At 44.7% G+C, this 19,792-nt stretch overlaps 1 protein-coding gene across 2 annotated transcripts in view; it reads right to left on the bottom strand.

The window, feature by feature from the left end:
* Positions 1-19,792, bottom strand: part of zmym2 (zinc finger, MYM-type 2) — a 172,936-nt gene that overhangs the window by 128,566 nt on the left and 24,578 nt on the right. For both annotated transcript variants that reach the window (XM_070892189.1, XM_070892190.1), the window contains exon 2: positions 12,838-13,941. In XM_070892189.1, the coding sequence (XP_070748290.1) occupies positions 12,838-13,927 (1,090 nt within the window). In that variant the 5' untranslated portion in view covers positions 13,928-13,941. The remainder of the gene's footprint in view (positions 1-12,837; positions 13,942-19,792) is intronic.

Genomic DNA, 19,792 nt, shown 5'->3' with positions numbered 1-19,792 from the left:
CTCAGAGAGCTGTGGAAGCTGGAACATTGAATAAATTTAAGACAGAAATAGACAGTTTCTTAAACGATATGGGGATAAGGGGTTATTGGGAGCGGGTGACGAAGTGGAGCTGAGTCCATGATCAGATCAGCCATAATCTTATTGAATGGCGGAGCAGGTTCGAGGGGCCATATGGCCTACTTGTGTTCCTATTTCTTATGTTCTTGTTTTCCCAATTACAGATGTTAGGCTAACAGGTCCCTTGATTCCCTTAATATCCCAAAATCTATCGGTCTCGGTCTTGAATATACTCAACGACTGAGCTTCCACAGTCCCCCAGGGTAGAGAATTCCAAGGATTCACAACCCTCTGAGTGAAGAAATTTCTCTTCATCTCAGTCCTAAATGGCCAACCCTTTATTCTCAAACTGCGACCCCTTATTCTAGACTCCCCAGCCAAGGGAAACATCCTCCCTGCATCTACCCTGTCAAGCCCTGTAACCAATAAACTTACTTATTGCTGTTAAGCATTTTGTCTCAATTTTTCCTATGTCCATATTTATAATGCTAACTACCTATGTAAACATTTCACTGTGTTGGCACAATCTTGCTACTCTGTGGTGCTGTATTATGTTTTCCATAGAAATTGGTTAAAATGCTTTTCTGAAGAGATTTTAATCCACTATTTTTTTAATAACTGAATATTTTTATGTTCAAAATAAAAGTTTAAATAAAATAAAATACATATTTCACAATAACATTGTAAAGTTTATCCTTTCAGTTAACTTTTGCATCTTTTAATACCCGATCAGTTCCCCTTTATAGCTTGAAAACTACAATCAAAACGACCCCATCTAAATTCCAGGGAATACAACCCTAGTTTGTGTAATCTCTCTTTGTAATTTAACCCCTGGAGTCCAGGTATCATTCTGGTAAATCTACGCTGCACTCCCTCCAAGCAAGGCCAATATATCCTTCCCAAGGTGTGGTGCCCAGAACTGCGCTCAGTACTCCAGGTGTGTTCTAACCAGGGCTTTGTAACGCAAGGATGTGCGCATCACCCGCGCCATGACAGGAGCTGACGACTGCTGGACGGACCACCGCCTAATCCGATCCGTCATTGACATCAAAATACTCCCAAAGCGGCGAGGGCAGCAGAAGCACTGCCACAAAAAAGTCAATGCCGGGACACTCAGAAGACACACCTAAGAAAGTCCTATACAGTCAGCGCCTCACAGCTAAATTGGCGTGCCTTGATGACCCCGAGACGCAGAATGCCCAGAGCGCTTGGTCTGGCCTCCGGACCTCCATAACCAGTGCCTGCGAAGAGATGCCCGGTCACTCAAACAGGAAACACCAGGACTGGTTTGATGAGAATGACCAGGAGATCCAAGAGCTAATAGATTGCAAGTGCAAGGCATTTCTGAGCCCTAAACAACCCAACTCGGGAGCAGCAAAGCAGCATTACAGAGGGCTTATGGCCAAGGTCCAACAAAAAACTCGGGACCTAAAGAACAGGTGGGATGGAGAAAGCACAGGAGATAGAGCAGCTGGCCGACAGCCATGATGTGCGAGGATCCTTCACCGCAGTCAAGGGCACCTATGGCCCAAACACCCAAGGTCCCACCCCACTGCTGGCCAAGAATGGGTAAACACTCATCAAGGATATCGAGGCAGTCAGGGCCCGCTGGAAGGAGCACTTCGACGACCTCCTCAAATCGAGACTCTGCCTTTGACTCATGTCTCCTCGACTCCATCCCGCAGCATGCTACCCGCCACCACCTCAGTAAGATCCCAGTCCTGCACGAGGTAGAAAAAGCCATAAGACAGCTTAAGAACAAGGCTACGGGAGCGGATGGAATCCCCGCTGGGGCAGTGAAGTGTGGCAGAGAGGCACTGTTGGCGCGAATGCATGACCTCATCTCTCTCATCTGGAGAGGGGAAAGCATGCCGGGAGATCTCAGAGATGCAGTGATCGTGACCATCTTTAAAAAAGGGGATAAGTCCGACTGCGGCTACGACAGGGGAATCTCCCTGCTATCAGCCACTGGGAAAGTCATCACTAGGTTCCTCCTCAACCGTCTTCTCCCTGTGGCTGAGGAGCTCCTCCTGGAGTCACAGTGCGGATTTCGTCCCCTACGGGGCACAACGGACATGATTTTTACAGCACGAAAGCTGCAAGAAAAATGCAGGGAACAGCACCAGCCCTTATACATGGCCTTCTTCAACCTTACAAAGGCCCTTGACACTGTCAACCACGAGGGTCTATGGAGCATCCTCCTCCGTTTCGGATGCCCCCAAAAGTTTGTCACCATCCTCCGCCTGCTCCACGACGACATGCAGGCCGTGATCCTTACCAACGGATCCATTACAGACCCAATCCACGTCCGGACCTGGGCAAGGCTGTGTCATCACGCCAACCCTCTTCTCAAATCTTCCTCGCTGCCATGCTCCATCTCACATTCAACAAGCTCCCCACTGGAGTGGAACTAAACTACAGAACCAGTGGGAACCTGTTCAATCTTCGTCATCTCCAGGCCAGGTCCAAGACCACCCCAACCTCAGTCGTCAAGCTACAGTACGCGGATGATGCCTGCGCTCATAAAGAGGCTGAACTCAAAGTCGTAGTCAACGTATTCACCGAGGCGTACGAAAGCATGGGCCTTACACTAAACATCCGCAAGACAAAGGTCCTCCACCAACTTGTCCCCGCCGCACAGCACTGCCCCCCGAGTCATCAAGAACTATGGCGCGGCCCTGGACAACGTGGACCATTTTCCATACCTCGGGAACCTCTTATCAACAAGAGCAGACAGTGTGCCAGTGCAGCCTTCGACCACCTGAGGAAAAGAGTGTTCGAAGATCACCCCCTCAAAACTGTCACCAAGCTCAGTCTACAGGGCTGTAGTAATACCCGCCCTCCTGTATGGCTCAGAGACGAGGACCATGTACAATAGACACCTCCAGTCGCTGGAGAAATACCACCAATGATGTCACCGCAAGATCCTGCAAATCCCCTGGGGCGGGGAACAGGAAGGGCCACTGTGCGGCAGATTTCTAAAAAGACAAAGGGTGTTAAAAAAACAAGCCTGAAGGCTTTGTGTTTTAATGCAAGGAGTACCCGCAATAAGGTGGATGAATTAACTGCAAATAGATGTTAACAAATATGATGTGATTGGGATTACGGAGACGTGGCTCCAGGATGATCAGGGCTGGGAACTCAACATCCAAGGATATTCAACATTCAGGAAGGATAGAATAAAAGGAAAAGGAGGTGGGGTAGCATTGCTGGTTAAAGAGGAGATTAATGCAATAGTTAGGAAGGACATTCGCTTGGATGATGTGGAATCTATACGGGTAGAGCTGCAGAACACCAAAGGGCAAAAAACGTTAGTGGGAGTTGTGTACAGACCTCCAAACAGTAGTAGTGATGTTGGGGAGGGCATCAAACAGGAAATTAGGGGTGCATGCAATAAAGGTGCAGCAGTTATAATGGGTGACTTTAATATGCACATAGATTGGGCTAGCCAAACTGGAAGCAATACGGTGGAGGAGGATTTCCTGGAGTGCATAAGGGATGGTTTTCTAGACCAATATGTCGAGGAACCAATTAGGGGGGAGGCCATCTTAGACTGGGTGTTGTGTAATGAGAGAGAACTAATTAGCAATCTCATTGTGCGAGGCCCCTTGGGGAAGAGTGACCATAATATAGTGGAATTCTGCATTAGGATGGAGAATGATACAGTTAATTCAGAGACCATGGTCCAGAACTTAAAGAAGGGTAACTTTGAAGGTCTGAGGCGTGAATTGGCTAGGATAGATTGGCGAATGATACTTAAGGGGTTGACTGTGGATGGGCAATGGCAGACATTTAGAGACCGCATGGATGAATTACAACAATTGTACATTCCTGTCTGGCGTAAAAATAAAAAAGGGAAGGTGGCTCAACCGTGGCTATCTAGGGAAATCAGGGATAGTATTAAAGCCAAGGAAGTGGCATACAAATTGGCCAGAAATAGCAGTGAACCTGGGGACTGGGAGAAATTTAGAACTCAGCAGAGGAGGACAAAGGGTTTGATTAGGACAGGGAAAATGGAGTACGAGAAGAAGCTTGCAGGGAACATTAAGGCGGATTGCAAAAGTTTCTATAGATATGTAAAGAGAAAAAGGTTAGTAAAGACAAACGTAGGTCCCCTGCAGTCAGAATCAGGGGAAGTCATAACAGGGAACAAAGAAATGGCAGACCAATTGAACAAGTACTTTGGTTCAGTATTCACTAAGGAGGACACAAATAACCTCCGGATATAAAAGGGGTCAAAGGGTCTAGTAGGGAGGAGGAACTGAGGGAAATCTTTATTAGTCGGGAAATTGTGTTGGGGAAATTGATGGGATTGAAGGCCGATAAATCCCCAGGGCCTGATGGACTGTATCCCAGAGTACTTAAGGAGGTGGCCTTGGAAATAGCGGATGCATTGACAGTCATTTTCCAACATTCCATTGACTCTGGATCAGTTCCTATCGAGTGGAGGGTAGCCAATGTAACCCCACTTTTTAAAAAAGGAGGAAGAGAGAAAACAGGGAATTATAGACCGGTCAGCCTGACCTCAGTAGTGGGTAAAATGATGGAATCAATTATTAAGGATGTCATAGCAGCGCATTTGGAAAATGGTGACATGATAGGTCCAAGTCAGCATGGATTTGTGAAAGGGAAATCATGCTTGACAAATCTTCTGGAATTTTTTGAGGATGTTTCCAGTAAAGTGGACAAAGGAGAACCAGTTGATGTGGTATATTTGGACTTTCAGAAGGCTTTCGACAAGGTCCCACACAAGAGATTAATGTGCAAAGTTAAAGCACATGGGATTGGGGATAGTGTGCTGACGTGGATTGAGAACTGGTTGGCAGACAGGAAGCAAAGAGTAGGAGTAAATGGGTACTTTTCAGAATGGTAGGCAGTGACTAGTGGGTTACCACAAGGTTCTGTGCTGGGGCCCCAGCTGTTTACATTGTACATTAATGATTTAGACGAGGGGATTAAATGTAGTATCTCCAAATTTGCGGATGACACTAAGTTGGGTGGCAGTGTGAGCTGCGAGGAGGATGCTATGAGGCTGCAGAGTGACTTGGATAGGTTAGGTGAGTGGGCAAATGCATGGCAGATGAAGTATAATGTGGATAAATGTGAGGTTATCCACTTTGGTGGTAAAAACAGAGAGACAGACTATTATCTGAATGGTACAGATTAGGAAAAGGGAAGGTGCAACGAGACCTGGGTGTCATGGTACATCAGTCATTGAAGGTTGGCATGCAGGTACAGCAGGCGGTTAAGAAAGCAAATGGCATGTTGGCCTTCATAGCAAGGGGATTTGAGTACAGGGGCAGGGAGGTGTTGCTACAGTTGTACAGGGCCTTGGTGAGGCCACACTTGGAGTATTGTGTACAGTTTTGGTCTCCTAACTTGAGGAAGGACATTCTTGCTATTGAGGGAGTGCAGCGAAGGTTCACCAGACTGATTCCCGGGATGGTGGGACTGACCTATCAAGAAAGACTGGATCAACTGGGCTTGTATTCACTGGAGTTCAGAAGAATGAGAGGGGACCTCATCGAAACGTTTAAAATTCTGACGGGTTTAGACAGGTTAGATGCAGGAAGAATGTTCCCAATGTTGGGGAAGTCCAGAACCAGGGGTCACAGTCTAAGGATAAGGGGTAAGCCATTTAGGACCGAGATGAGGAGAGACTTCTTCACCCAGAGAGTGGTGAACCTGTGGAATTCTCTGCCACAGAAAGTGGTTGGGGCCAATTCACTAAATATATTCAAAAGGGAGTTAGATGAAGTCCTTACTACTCGGGGGATCAAGGGGTATGGCGAGAAAGCAGGAAGGGGGTACTGAAGTTTCATGTTCAGCCATGAACTCATTGAATGGCGGTGCAGGCTAGAAGGGCTGAATGGCCTACTCCTGCACCTATTTTCTATGTTTCTAAAACAGACGCACCAACATTAGCGTGCTCGACCAGGCCAACATCCCCAGCATTGAACCACTGACCACACTTGATCAGCTCCGCTGGGCAGGCCACATAGTTTGCATGCCAGACATAAGACTCCTAAAGCAAGCGCTCTACTTGGAACTCCTTCATGGCAAACAAGCCAAAGGTGGGCAGAGGAAACGTTACAAGGACACCCTCAATGTCTCCCTGATAAAGTGCAACATCCCCACTGACACCTGGGAGTCCCTGGCCAAAGACCAGTGCATCTGGGGGGGGGGGCGCTGAGCACAGAGTCTCATCGCCGAGAGCATGCAGAGATCAAGCGCAGGCAGCGGAAGGAGCGTGCGGCAAACCAGTCCCACCCACCCTTTCCCTCAACGACTATCTGTCCCACCTGTGACAGGGACTGTGGTTCTCGTATTGGACTGTTCAGTTACTTCAGGAGTAATTTTTAGAGTAGAAGCAAGTCTTCCTCGATTCCGAGGGACTGCTTATTATGATGGTGTATTGCTGTAGCATAACTTTGTTCTCCTTGTATTCTAGACCTCTAAATATAAAGCCCACCATTCCAGTAGACTTTTTGATTATTTTCTGTACCTGTCCATGACATTTTAATGATCTATGTACATGGAACCCCCAAGTCTCTTTGAACCTCCACTGTTAGAAATTAGAGGTACCTAAAAATATATGGTTATGCAAATGAAACTGTGATGTGAATAATACGGTGTTTAAATGATTGTATGTTTTTGCTCGAAACAAGCAAGGGGTTAATGTATAAGTTGTATCTTACAGGAAATGCTTAAGTTAAGTTTACCTGGAAACTTGTATTTAGAGCTTGAGACAAAGTGCCTTCAGACTAGTTAGATTAGATGTTGCATAACATTCCACACAGAGGCCCCATATATGGCCTTGTCTCCCAGGTTAACTGTCTAACTACGTTAGGATTTTGACTGTTTAATGTATCTTTAATTTGGCCAACTAAGGCGCAACCTAGGTTTCTTCCATTATTACTAATAACCATATTGTAATGCTACGGTAGGAATTGGAGATCGTTTAACAGAACTGCATGCGAAGAAATGTATAATTTAATTGGTATATAGGACAGAGAAAAGAAGGAATTTATGAGAGTTAAGGTATCATCTCAGGATGAAATAGTCTGTTAGATTAAGGGGAGATAGTTTGGATGGCAGCTGGTTGAGTAAGACAGCTCTAGCTTGGACTTCTGATTAAATCGCCCAAGGGTGTGCCTGGTACATGCACTAGCTGCACCAGGGAAGACAGGATGGATGAGATCATAGGAATTCAGATGGATTGGCCTTCAAAATGTATGAACAAGAAAGAAATGTAAAGGGAATGACAGAACCCCTTGCGGGAAGGCCATCTTCTACAAGTTTGGACAAAGAACTCGAAATGCCATAGGGCATCTTGTTTTAAGGGAAACCTTGATAGGTTAAATAGTCCTGTCCATATTCTACCCCATGCCCACCCCTAAAAAAAATAAAAGGAAGACAATAAAGTGCAGATCTCCGGAGGGTGGATCCATGCGGATTTTGGTCCAACACTCCTGGGCTGTTCAGAAAGGACTCCCGAGGGTGGATTGATGCTGACTTCAGTCTAACACTCTTGGCCAGTTCAGGGAGACACAGGAATGAGAGTTGTTTGTGCATGCCAGCCTGATTGAGTCCGATACTAGCTACTTGTCACTATCGTATGTTTTTGCTGTAGAACTAGTGGGTTACATTCCGTCCTAAACTCCGATTAAACAGAATATAGCCACCATATTGGTTTGCACTCGATCCTGATGATTTGAAAGACTGGAGATAAGTTAATCTCAACAACTGTTTCCAGCTTTTCACCATTTAGAAGGACCCTGCTCTATCCTTTTTGGGTCCAAAGCAGATGACCTCACATTTGCCTACATTGAAATCTACTTGCCAGTCTTTCCCATTCACTTAATCTATCGTTATCCCTTTGTAGTGTTATGCTTCCATCTACACTGCTTACAATGCCGCCTATCTTTGTGTTATTAGTAAACTTGGATATATGCCTTTCTGTGCCATCATCCAAGTCGATTATAAACAGTGAATAGTTGAGGCCCCAACATAGATCCTTGCAGGACCACTAGTCACATCCTGGCAATTAGAGCATTTATCCATTATCCCTATTCTCTGTCTCCTGCCACTCAGCCAATTTCCTAACCAGGTCAATAATTTGCTGCAATTTAATCAACTAGATAATCTGTTTATAGGACATGACAGCACTTTCTCAGTATTTCACTGAAGTTTAAGCCTACATTATAGCTTCCCCCTTCACAGTGATGCCAGATCAAAGGGCACCCAAGCCAGTTCTGCCAAACTCCAGGTCCATTCTTCAACCAAAATCCAGGACCACCCTCCAGTGCAATCAAAGGTCAGGACTACCTCCAAATGTATTTAAAGAAAGAAAGACAGACTTGGATTTATATATTTACATTGATTTAAGTAATTGTAAAGCTGGGACCCCAATGTTATGCCTCAAATGTTGCTAACAGCAGATCCTCTCTCTGTGAGAAATACCACAGGAGAGCTAAAAGAAAGATTTTAACATCTGCACATATTTGTCTACAAACGCTTACTTCCCATGGTCATGCCTGCATTGAGACACTTTTTTCAATATAAATTCTTATGCCCAAATTTATAATGTAGCCCTATAGTACCTCAGCTTGCTGTACCCCAGCTCCTTGGCATTACTGCCACAATATTTCTTTCCTCCAACCAACCCTACTTCTCTGCATTCCAAATTGCTCAGATTTGCTATTTAACAAAAATCTATTAGACATTAAAAATAGTGCGTGGGTTGCAGCATTCAATTTGAACTAAAATTGAAAACGCACCACCAGGCTCCATCTATGGGAAAATTCATTATAAAATGTGTTTACGTGGCATAGGCATTATCAGTGTTAAATGTCAAATGTCAGAAGAATGAGGTGTGATCTTATCAAAACGTATAAGATTATGAGGGGGCTTGGCAAGGTAGATGCAGAGAGGATGTTTCCACTGATGGGGGAAGACTAGAACTAGAGGGCATGATCTTAGAATAAGGGGTCGCCCATTTAAAACTGAGATGAAGAGAAATTTCTTCTCTGAGGGTTGTGAATCTGTGGAATTTGCTGCCTCAGAGAGCTGTGGAAGCTGGGACACTGAATAAATTTAAGACACAAATAGACAGTTTTCTTAAACGATACGGGAATAAGGGGTTATGGGGAGTGGGCAGGGAAGTGGAACTGAGCGGGTAGGGAAGTGGAACAGAGTCCATGATCGGATCATCCATGATCGCATTAAATGGCAGAGCAGGCTCGAGGGGCCATATGGCCTACTCCTGCTCCTATTTCTTATGTTCTTATAACATTAGCTACTAAATTAATAGGCGTCAAATAATGGCTGCATATAGCGACACCACTATTTCCGGCCAGAATGGAGATGATTGGATAATTCCACCATCGACCATGCTTGCAAGTGACTGGGATTAATTTTACGCATATAGTGTACGCAACTATCCTCCAATCAATGCATTTTGATGGAGAAATAATCGATTTGTATTTATATAACTATCCTCCACCGAGTACATTTTGCTGGAGAAATCCCATACTTTTATCAGGAGAAGTTGCTGCAGATTCGGTCACGGGTTCTGTTTGCTGCAGACTCTTTTAAAATAAATTCTATAAATAGACCTGCTTGCTTTGCTGTTTGCCGCAAAATAAATTGTTTGCTGTAAGTCCCGCCCAACTGCTAACTCATTGGCTGACACAATGATGTCAATAGACAAACCGCCAAAGGGGATAGGTCAACAATGAAAAGCCATTTTAGTCTGCATGCAGTTGCAGGCTTTGACCACCAAGCATCTGCATAGACAGGCTAAGTGAGTGGGCAAAAATTTGACAGATGGAGTATAATGTGGGAAAATGTGAGGTTATCCACTTTGGCAGAAATAATAGAAAAGCAAATTATAATTTAAATGGAGAAAAATTGCAAAGTGCTGCAGTACAGAGAGACCTGAGGGTCCTGGTGCATGAAACACAAAAAGTTAGTATGCAGGTACAAGTAGTGATCAGGAAGGCAAATGGAATGTTGGCCTTTATTGCAACGGGCATAGAGTATAAAAGCTGAAAAGTCCTGCTACAACTGTACAGGGTACTGGTGAGGCCACACCTGGAGTACTGTGTACAGTTTTGGTCTCCCTATTTAAGGAAGGATATATTTGCATTGGAGGCTGTTCAGAGAAGATTCACTCGGTTGATTCCAGAGATGAGGGTGTTGACTTACGAGGATAGGTTAAGTAGATTGGGCCTATACACATTGGAGTTTAGAAGAATGAGGTGAACTTATTGAAACTTATAAGATAATGAGGGGGCTCAACATGATGCAGAAGATATTTCAACTCAAAGGGAAACTAAAACTAGGGGATATAGTCTCAGAATAAGGGGCCACCCATTTAAAACTGAGAGGAGGAGGAATTTCTTCTCTCAGAGGGTTGTAAATCTATGGAATTCTCTGCCCCAGAGAGCTATGGAGGCTGGGTCATTGAATATATTTAAGGCGGAGACAGATAGATTTTTGAGCGATAAGGCAATAAAGGGTTATGGGGAGTGGGCAGGGAAGTGGAGCCGAGTCCATGATCAGATCAGCCATGATCTTATTGAATGGCGGAACAGGCTTGAGGGGCCAAATGGCCTACTCCTGCTCCTATTTCTTATATTATCACTGCAGAGTAGCCTAAGATTGCCTTTGCCAGCAGCCATGATGGTACAGAAAAGTAAGCCAGGCAAGTTTGAAATAGTGAAATTAAAATTTAAAAAAATATTTTACTGTCCTCACAAATACCCTCAGTGGAACACTCCTTCCCAGAGCAATCAGCAGCCCAACTTCCTCTCCAGACCAAAGTGTTTAGCCCTTCACCAATAAGTAGCTCTACCAGTGACCCACTCATAGGGCCCAAGTTTGCCCCCAGGGTTAGAACTGACTTTTTAGAACAGAAACGGCGCCTATTATTTACCTTGGTATTCTCCCCTCCGTCCGGTCGATCCAGGCCCTTGGCGCAGCACAGCAGAACGCGTGGGGGGGCGGAACCAGGTCCCGGCGCTGAAAACAGTGCCGGGACCTCTGCACATGCGCGCTAGAGTGTGCACACATGTGCAGTGGCTCCAGGCCCCCGAGGCTGCGTTGGAGGGCGCCCCTAGCCCTGGCCGAATGGGCTCACCGGGGCGGCGAAGATCAGACTCGGGGGGCCCCCCTCCCTACCGTCCAGCTCCCGCCACACCCCCCCCCCCCCCCCCGTTCAGCCGTTCCCCCTCCTCCCCCCTCCCATGTCGTCGACGTCGTTGGGGCACGCCCGCCCGGCCTCTCGCTGGGGGTGGGCCCCGCCCGAAGTACCCCGTGGGAACCGGCGTCGACGGGGCCCGCCTGCCCAGCCTCTCGCTGGGGGCGGGCCCGGCCCGAAGTCCGCCATGGGAGCCCGGCAGCGGGGCCCATTCAGCCCCCCTCCCTCCCCCCCCCCCCCCCGTTCAGCCCCCTCTCTTCACCCCTCCCTCCTCCTCCTCTCCCCTCCCCCACCCCCTCCTTTCTCCCACATGGCAGTCGGTGAGTAGAAACTTAATTTTTTGTTGATTGATTGATTTTTTATTTTTACATTTTTTTTGGATTGATTTATTTAGCATTTATTATTGATGATGGCTCTTTATTTGTAAAAGTGAAGTGTTTACTGTTTGTAAACCCCCCTTCCCCCCCCCCCTCCTCGTGTTCCCTACGCTTGATTTATAAGTGTAGGCAAGGTTTTTCTGAGCGTACAAAAATCTACACTTACTCCATTCTAAGTTAGTTTGGAGTAAGTTTTCAGTGCCTAAACTTGCAAAACAGGCGTAAGTGGCCGGACATGCTCCCTTTTGAAAAAAAACCTGTTCTAAAATGGAACTATTCTAACTCACTAGAACTGGAGCAAACTAAATGCCAAGAATTGCAATTTCTAAGATGTTCCATTCTAAACTAGTTGCTCCAAAAAAATAGCAACTCAGGCCGAAACTTGAGACCATAAACCCTCCATTGACTGGAACTTCCCTTCCTGGCTTTCTTAGTGGAATCTCACTAAAATTACAAACCCACACATAGCCAACTGCTTCCACTCACTACCAGGTCCTGTGTAAGCCAACTCCCCCTACACACTTGCTCAAAATGGAGTAAGACATACAACAACTTCTCTCACCTGCCCCGTTCTCATTGGATTCATACCGAATTCCAATCTTGGCCTCCACTGCTCAGCTATTAATAGGCTCATGAAATCTACACTCATTATTCCCCAGAGTCCCCAACAGCCTCCTATCCTTCCACCATGACAATGACAATTGTTTCAGGCTTACCCCATGCCCTACTGAACATCTTAGGTAGTTTCCCCCCCTTCTTTCAGCTGCGAATGATCAACGTTCCAGGCATTTCCCCAACCCTCACAGATCAACATTCTGGGTACAATCGAGTAGCATTTTAGCAACCCCCTCCCTGCACTAAACACCTTCCCTTCCCCTACTCTGGTTATTGAAACCCCACTTTCCCCAACCATTTCCTCCTCTATTCCCATCCCACCATCTCATTGTCCCGCTCCGCTACCTATCCACACACCCCTAGAGGTACAATAAATCCTGCCCGCTCACCTGGCTTGTCTTGAATATTCTATTTGGTTTGGACTTCCCATGTGCATTAGCACAGGAAAATAAACTATTCATTGTGATTTTTTTTAACATGACCTAAGCATCTTCAGTCATCAACTGCTAATAACTGGTGGTTACAGATTCATGTAGTAGTGATTTACTCACTTGTGAATACACATTTATTTTGCAAAGTACTCACCAAGTTTGTGTTGAGATGTCAAAAGCACAGATTCTCCATTCAGTAATCCATCTCCAGCACCATCCATATTATCGGAGTTAGAAGCTCCCATGCCAATTTGAAAAGCTTCTTTCTGAGTTCCCTCATCTACACCTTCAAATTTCTGATCTTGAAGGGACGTTACATTGCAAATCATTAAATCTAAATCCATTCCCCCAGAACGTTGTGTTGGTGGTTCATTTATGACTGGCTTTGAAGTGGCATCCAATGTGGTGACACAGGTTATCTGTATCTCAGAGTCTGGTTCAGTATTTACACCATGATTTAATGCTTCTCCTCCATTTGTTGACAAAATAGTACCTCTCCTGGGGTCTGAAAGCAAAGTTGGTTGTAAAGGGTGGCATTCATTCAAGTCAACTTTCTTTATTCCTGTTCTACCATCCCAATTTAAATTGTTATTCTCCAAATTTGGAGTACAAAATAAACTCTGATTATCTACGTACTGCACTTCGATATTATGGAAATCAACTTTTTGGCTGCCCAAGTCAGGTGATGAAAAATCCATTTCAGTTGGTTCACTGAATCCATTTCTTTCCTCACATCTTCCAGATGTGGCAAAGCTGGCAACTTTTCCTGGCTCGGGGTTTCCTTCTTCCTCATCATCAATTATGATGGGCTCCACCGGAGACACAAAATCTTTTCCTATTGGTGGCAATGATATATTTATTTCACTTCCTATGGATTCTGGATTTTGAAATGCTGCAAGCGAGGCATTGGTTTTATTTACTTGTGTGGTTGCGGGATAATTGGCAGAAAAGGAAGGTTCAATGAAAACAACATCATCGTCATCCTCCTCATCATCCTTCTCATTCTGGGAACAAGTTATGCTGCTTTCTACAGGTTTCCAGCGGGAGTTATCAGAGTTAGTTTTGAGAAGATTGCTCAAACTTTGAGAGCCATCAAAGGCTGCAGCTGCATTCGAGACTGCAGTTGACATATTAAGATCACCATGTACTCCTCCTCCAATTTTGAAGTATTTTTGTTGTTCAATGTAATTGTCTTCTTTCGCTGAACTCATATCTACAGCTCCTTCATTATTCCCAACATTCATGTCTCAAGTACCAGCTGCATTAAAGAAAGAAAGAATGTCAAGTTATTTCTATACTAGTAAGAATTACTTGTATGTAGTTTTATCTCAAAGATTTAAGGTTAAGCAATGTCTTGATTTGCAAACGAACTTATTGATTGGATTCGAAATGCAGCCATGTCCACCTAGCTTGAATAAGTGAAATTTTATTCATGAATGAAGACATTTTTTTTCTCTATGTCCACTTGGACAGCAGAAATAAAGCATTAATGTATTTGTATATCACAAAATTATTAAACATTAGAGCATGTGTTTTTTCTACAAAAAACAATATTTTCTAAGCGCTAAACATTTAAAATCACATTCCAAGAATCCAAGGTGCTCAACATTGTTTTTAAGATCAAGAATAGCAGAAAATATACTGTAGAAATTTGATTTATAAACATGAAAATAGGCAGTGAATATAAATATAAATATAAATACCTTAATTGGTGGGGATGGGGTGGGCTGACTTTTACATTTGTGGCCAGGACAAACCAGTATCAATTTAACTAAATAGGAAATGAAACCGTAGAAGAACGAGATTCAGATCAAAAGCACAAAGGGGAGAGCAGTATTTTTCTTACAATTACATTATTTGAACCAATAACTAGAAAAAAAATTACATTTAGATTATGCAAATACTTTAATAGTGGAATGGAAAAGATCAATTAATGGGAAGGCCTGCATGTTTACAGATGTAAGCTTTTCTAAATGTGTTTTTTCACTAGGATAACGATTAATAGGAGAGTTTAAACTACATCCACATATAATTCTTACTCGCTGGTTTGTCCTGTTTGAATTTTTTGGGTCTGAAGGTTTGGAAAGGGCTTTTCTTGGAGTTGTGGCCTCACTGGTAGATAAAGTCTAGATCAAAACACCGACATCTATTGATTAGTATCCACAGCTTGAAGTACACGCAAATTAATGGTAACACTTATTTAGACTTTACATTTGTTTCATGAATGTTCACGGCACACTTAAGTGGCCCATAAGACAAAAAGCTTGCCATTAATAATTTGAAGTCTCATTAATAGTGGTTTTAACTTACAGTAAAAAAATTACAACAATTAATTTGACAGCATGTTTTGATGGGTTTTTAACCATAAAAATAACCACAATCATAGGAACAGGAGTAGGCAATGTAGCACCTCGAGCCTGTTTCACAATTTAATGAGATTGTGGCTTATCTGTGACCCAACTTTATATTTTGATTATCTTTTTTGTATCTGTCCATAATATTTTAATGATCCCCCCCCCCCCCCACAAGTCTCTTTGGACCTCCACTTCTTCTAGCTTTTCACCATTTAGAAAGTACTCTGATCCTTTTTAGGTCCAAATTGGATGACCTCACACTTGCCTACATTGAAATCCATTTGCAATAGTTTTGCCCATTCACTTCATCTGTTAATATCTCGTCATTTTATGCTTCCATCTACTCTGCCTACAATGCCACCTATCTTTGTGTCTTCGGCAGCCTTGGGTATGTGGCTCTCTATCCCGTTGGCCAAGTCGTTTATAAATACAGTGAATAGTTGAGGCCCCAACATAGATCCCTGTGGGACACCACTAGTCACATCCTGCCAGTTAAGAGTATCTGACTATTATCCCTACTCTCTGTCTTTTGTCACTCAGCCAGTTTCCTAACCAGGTTAATAGTTTGCCTTCAATTCCATGAACTTCAACTTTAGCTAACAATCTCTTATGGGGGACTTTAGCAAATGCCTTCTGGAGGTCTATATAAATAACATCCATAGGCATTCCTTTGTCCACTACTTCAAAAAAGTCAATCAGGTTTGTCGGGCAAGACCTACTCTTTATAAATCCATGCTGGCTCTATCTGATCAGCTGAAAATGTTCACTGTGTTCAGTCACTCCACATTAATTAGACTCTAGCAATTTTATAACAACAACATATTTGGGTAACTGGTCTATAATTACTTGGTTTCCCACTCTCTCCTTTCTTAAATAGGAGGAGTGATGTGCAAGCTTCCAGTCTAAAGGAATGGTTCCTGAATATTGTGATAGAAGGCAAATAATCACCAGAAGATGTCTTCTCTTTCCCCTCCCCTATTTATACCTTCAAATTTGTTAGCGGTTGAATAAACTCAGTTGAAGAACAAAAGCAAAGTTGAAAACTAGCCAAACTGCCCTCTTCAGAGTCAATAGTTCGGGCTAGGCTATCAGCATCATAGGCAGTCCCTCGGGGTCGAGGGTGACTTGCTTCCACGCTAAAAATGAGTACTCAGGTGACTGATGAACTCATTTTAAAATGGTGGAAGATGCATGTGCATGAATTCTTTTAAAGTGGGGAATAGGCCCAAATATGAGAGCAGCCTTCCAGGTAGGGCTGGTGCCAGCATGTGGTCCTCTCAATATGTTTTTCTTCGCGAGGGAACGTTACAAGGGTGGATATAAAGGTGATGTAGTCAGAGAAAAAATTGCATTACAGATAAGCACTCTGAACATTACAAGGGCTGACGTGAAGCCAAATGGGAGAAAATTATTTTAGCAATGTATACGCTCTATGCTGAGCCTGAAGCACTTTTCTACAAAGTGGAAGTATATACCGTGAGGTCCTCAACTAAACATTAGATAATTTAATATACAAGAATATTTGTTTTAACCCCAACAAATTAATCAGAATTGTCCCCATAAGGGAGGGGCTAGGGTGGTGGAGGGTAATGGAGCATATTCTCTATTAGAGGTAATGTTCTTGATATGCCTCACTTCTGTTGCCACAGATATTACTAGGATTAACATAATGAACATAAGGTTTTAGAAAGAATTAAGAACTTGAAAATAGATAGAGCAGCCGGGCCAGATGATGATGATGATGACGACCCACCGGAAGATGGGGCATGTGCTGTGCGAGCCCCTAGCCTGTATTTTTAAAAGCTCACTGCACTCTGGAATGGTTCCTATAGACTGGAAGGAGGATAATGTAGTCCCCCCAACTTTAAAAAAGGTGACAACAGATCTAAGTAACTATTGGTCCATTAGTTTATCACCACTAGGCAAGATGCTTGAATGAATCACTAGGGATGCAATATATGAATACTTGGGGATAGAAAGAGACATACTAGGGACATAAGAATGAGGAGCAGGAGCAGGCCATTTGGCCTCTCGAGCCTGCTCCACTATTCGATGAGATCATGGCTGATCTTCTACCTCAACTCCACTTTCCTGCTCTATCCATATATACCTTCATTCCCTTAATATCCAACATTGCTTCATAAAAAGGTTGTCTCACAAACCTAATTGCATTTTTTGAAGAAGTTACAAAGTTGTTGGTTGAGGGAAATCCAGTAGACATTGTCTACTTACATTTGATAAGGTACCTCACAAGAGGCTTTTCTATAAGATCTAAACCTCTGGTATTAGTGGTAATATATTGAGCTCCATTGAGAACTGGCTGGCAGGGTGTAGGCAAATTGTAGTTATAGATGGATTTGGATCAGTTTGGGGACCAGTCACTGGTGGTGTCCCTCAGGGATCAGTGTTGGGACCATTGCTCTTTATTAAATGATCTGGATGTAGGTGTTGGGGGCACAATCTGCAAATTTGCAGTGATACCAGGATCCGTGCGTGTGTAGATGACGCTCATCTGTTTCAGGCAGATCTTAATGTGTTGGGAGATTAGGCTCAAGACTGGAAGATGATGTATAACTTAGTTAAGTGGTGTTATGCGTGTGGGCGGGGCAAATGCTCTACATTCATACAACCTTCAGAGAAAGGCATTCAAGATGGTGGAGATAGAAAGAGATTTGGGCATTCTAGTGCATACATCCTTAAAGGTACAAGGCCGTGTAGCAATAGCTAGAGCAAATAGGATGTTGGGGTGTATCCATAGGACAATTGATGGGAATAAATTTTGTTCCAGCTGATAGTTTATTTCTATTAAATAGATTCGGCAAGATGAGGGGCCACAAATTTAAGTTGTACAAGGCTAGATCTAGGTTAGATGTCAGGAGATGGTTCCTTCCCCAGAGAATAGTGGACCTCTGGAACAGGCTTTCGTCTCATGTGGTGGACGCGGACTCGCTGAATTCCTTCAAGCGAAAGCTGGATTTGATTCTGGCTGGGGCGGAGATCTCTTCTTACAGAAGGTAGGTACTATAGGGATTTCTGGGCTAGTGTGATCTCCTGGACTAGTGGGTCGGAGAGGAAATTCCCAATTGTTTGGCCCCCAAATTTGGCCTGGGTTTTTTAAATCTGTTTTTTTTGCCTCTCCCAAGGAGATCACATGGTTTTGGGTGGAGTGGGGTGTATATGTTGTGATACACAAGGTATTGCAATTGTGTGGGACAGGCTTGATGGACCAGAGGGTCTTTACCTGCCCATCATGGTTTGTATGTTCGTGTGAAATAACAAACCTAATTTTTTTTTAGGATTTTATGTACAAAGTTTTAATTTTAATGGAACTTCACTCCAGGCAAGTGTAATTTGCTGTAGACAGCAAGATAAGTTCTAATCGAAGACAGGCATAATTTTTCGAGCTCCTCTTTTCAATGTCCCATAAGAATGATTGCTTGTGTGGGTCATCTTGCAGCGAGCACCGTTAGTTATGCGACTTTTTCCTTCAGCTTGAAATGTTTTTGCGCTGTAAATTGCTGGAAGTGCAAGCTGATAACGGCACAGCGAGGGCAGCGGGGCATCTGGGACCTTGGTGAACGATGGGACCAACAATCTCCTTAACCTGTGAGATTTAAGGATTGAGAAAGAAACAGAGGAATGACGGAGAAGGAGGGTGAATTAGATTCAAATCAGCAACAGAAAGATAAATTAAAAAAGAGGGAAGATTGGATTGAGAGATAAAAAGTGACAAAATCTAGAAGGCGGCGGCATAATCTTAAAATTCGAGCTGGGCCATGTAGGAGTGAAATCAGGAAATATATTTTCACAAGGGTAGTGGAAAGCTGAAACTCTTTCTCCCCCTCCCCCTCCCCCCCCCCCCCCCACTCCCCTCCAAAAGGACTGGTCAACTGAAGTTTTCAAGACTGAGACCGACAACCAAAACAAAACATGCACATATTCATACAAAACCCCATAGTTAAAATATCTTGGATGAAGATATGATGAGAATTTTGACAAGTTTGAATTTGTAATGCATGGGGTTTGAATTTTAGTCTGTGGATATGCTGACATCTTTGAGTTAGAAACACTGTACACAATGGGCCCAAGTTTAGGGGCGCACCTAAAACGGCGCAGCCCGGACCTGGACGCCCGTTTTTCGCGCCTAAAAAAACCTCACCTATTCTCCGCTCTCTGCAGGTCCTCTGGAGCTGGGCGCGGCGCAGCACGAGCTGTGGGGGGTGGAGCCAGGTCCCTGCGCTGAAAACAGTGCTGGGACCTCTGCACATGCGCGCGACAGTGGGCGCGCATGTGCAGTAGCTCCAGGCGCCCAAAACTGTGGGAGGGGCCCGAAGCACGCAGCTGCGTGGATAAGGCTCACCTCCCATCCGCCCCGACCTGATTCTCGCTCCCCCCACCCGGACCTCCGCTCCCCCAACTCCGCCCCCCACCCCCCCCGGTGACCCGACCTCCTCCTCCCCCCCGGCGACTCGACCTCCGCTACTTCCCCCCCCCCACCCGACCTCCGTGACTCTCTTCCTCCCCCCCACGACCTCCGCGACCCTCTTCCTCCCCCCCACGACCTCCGCGACCCTCTTCCTCCCCCCCACGACCTCCGCGACCCTCTTCCTCCCCCCCACGACCTCCGCGACCCTCTTCCTCCCCCCCACGACCTCCGCGACCCTCTTCCTCCCCCCCACGACCTCCGCGACCCTCTTCCTCCCCCCCACGACCTCCGCGACCCTCTTCCTCCCCCCCACGACCTCCGCGACCCTC

This window comes from Pristiophorus japonicus, chromosome 10 (genome assembly GCF_044704955.1).
Source record: "Pristiophorus japonicus isolate sPriJap1 chromosome 10, sPriJap1.hap1, whole genome shotgun sequence".
NCBI lineage: Eukaryota > Metazoa > Chordata > Chondrichthyes > Pristiophoridae > Pristiophorus > Pristiophorus japonicus.
The sequence above is the reverse complement of the archived record's forward strand: the minus strand, read 5'-3'. Positions and strand labels throughout refer to the sequence as shown.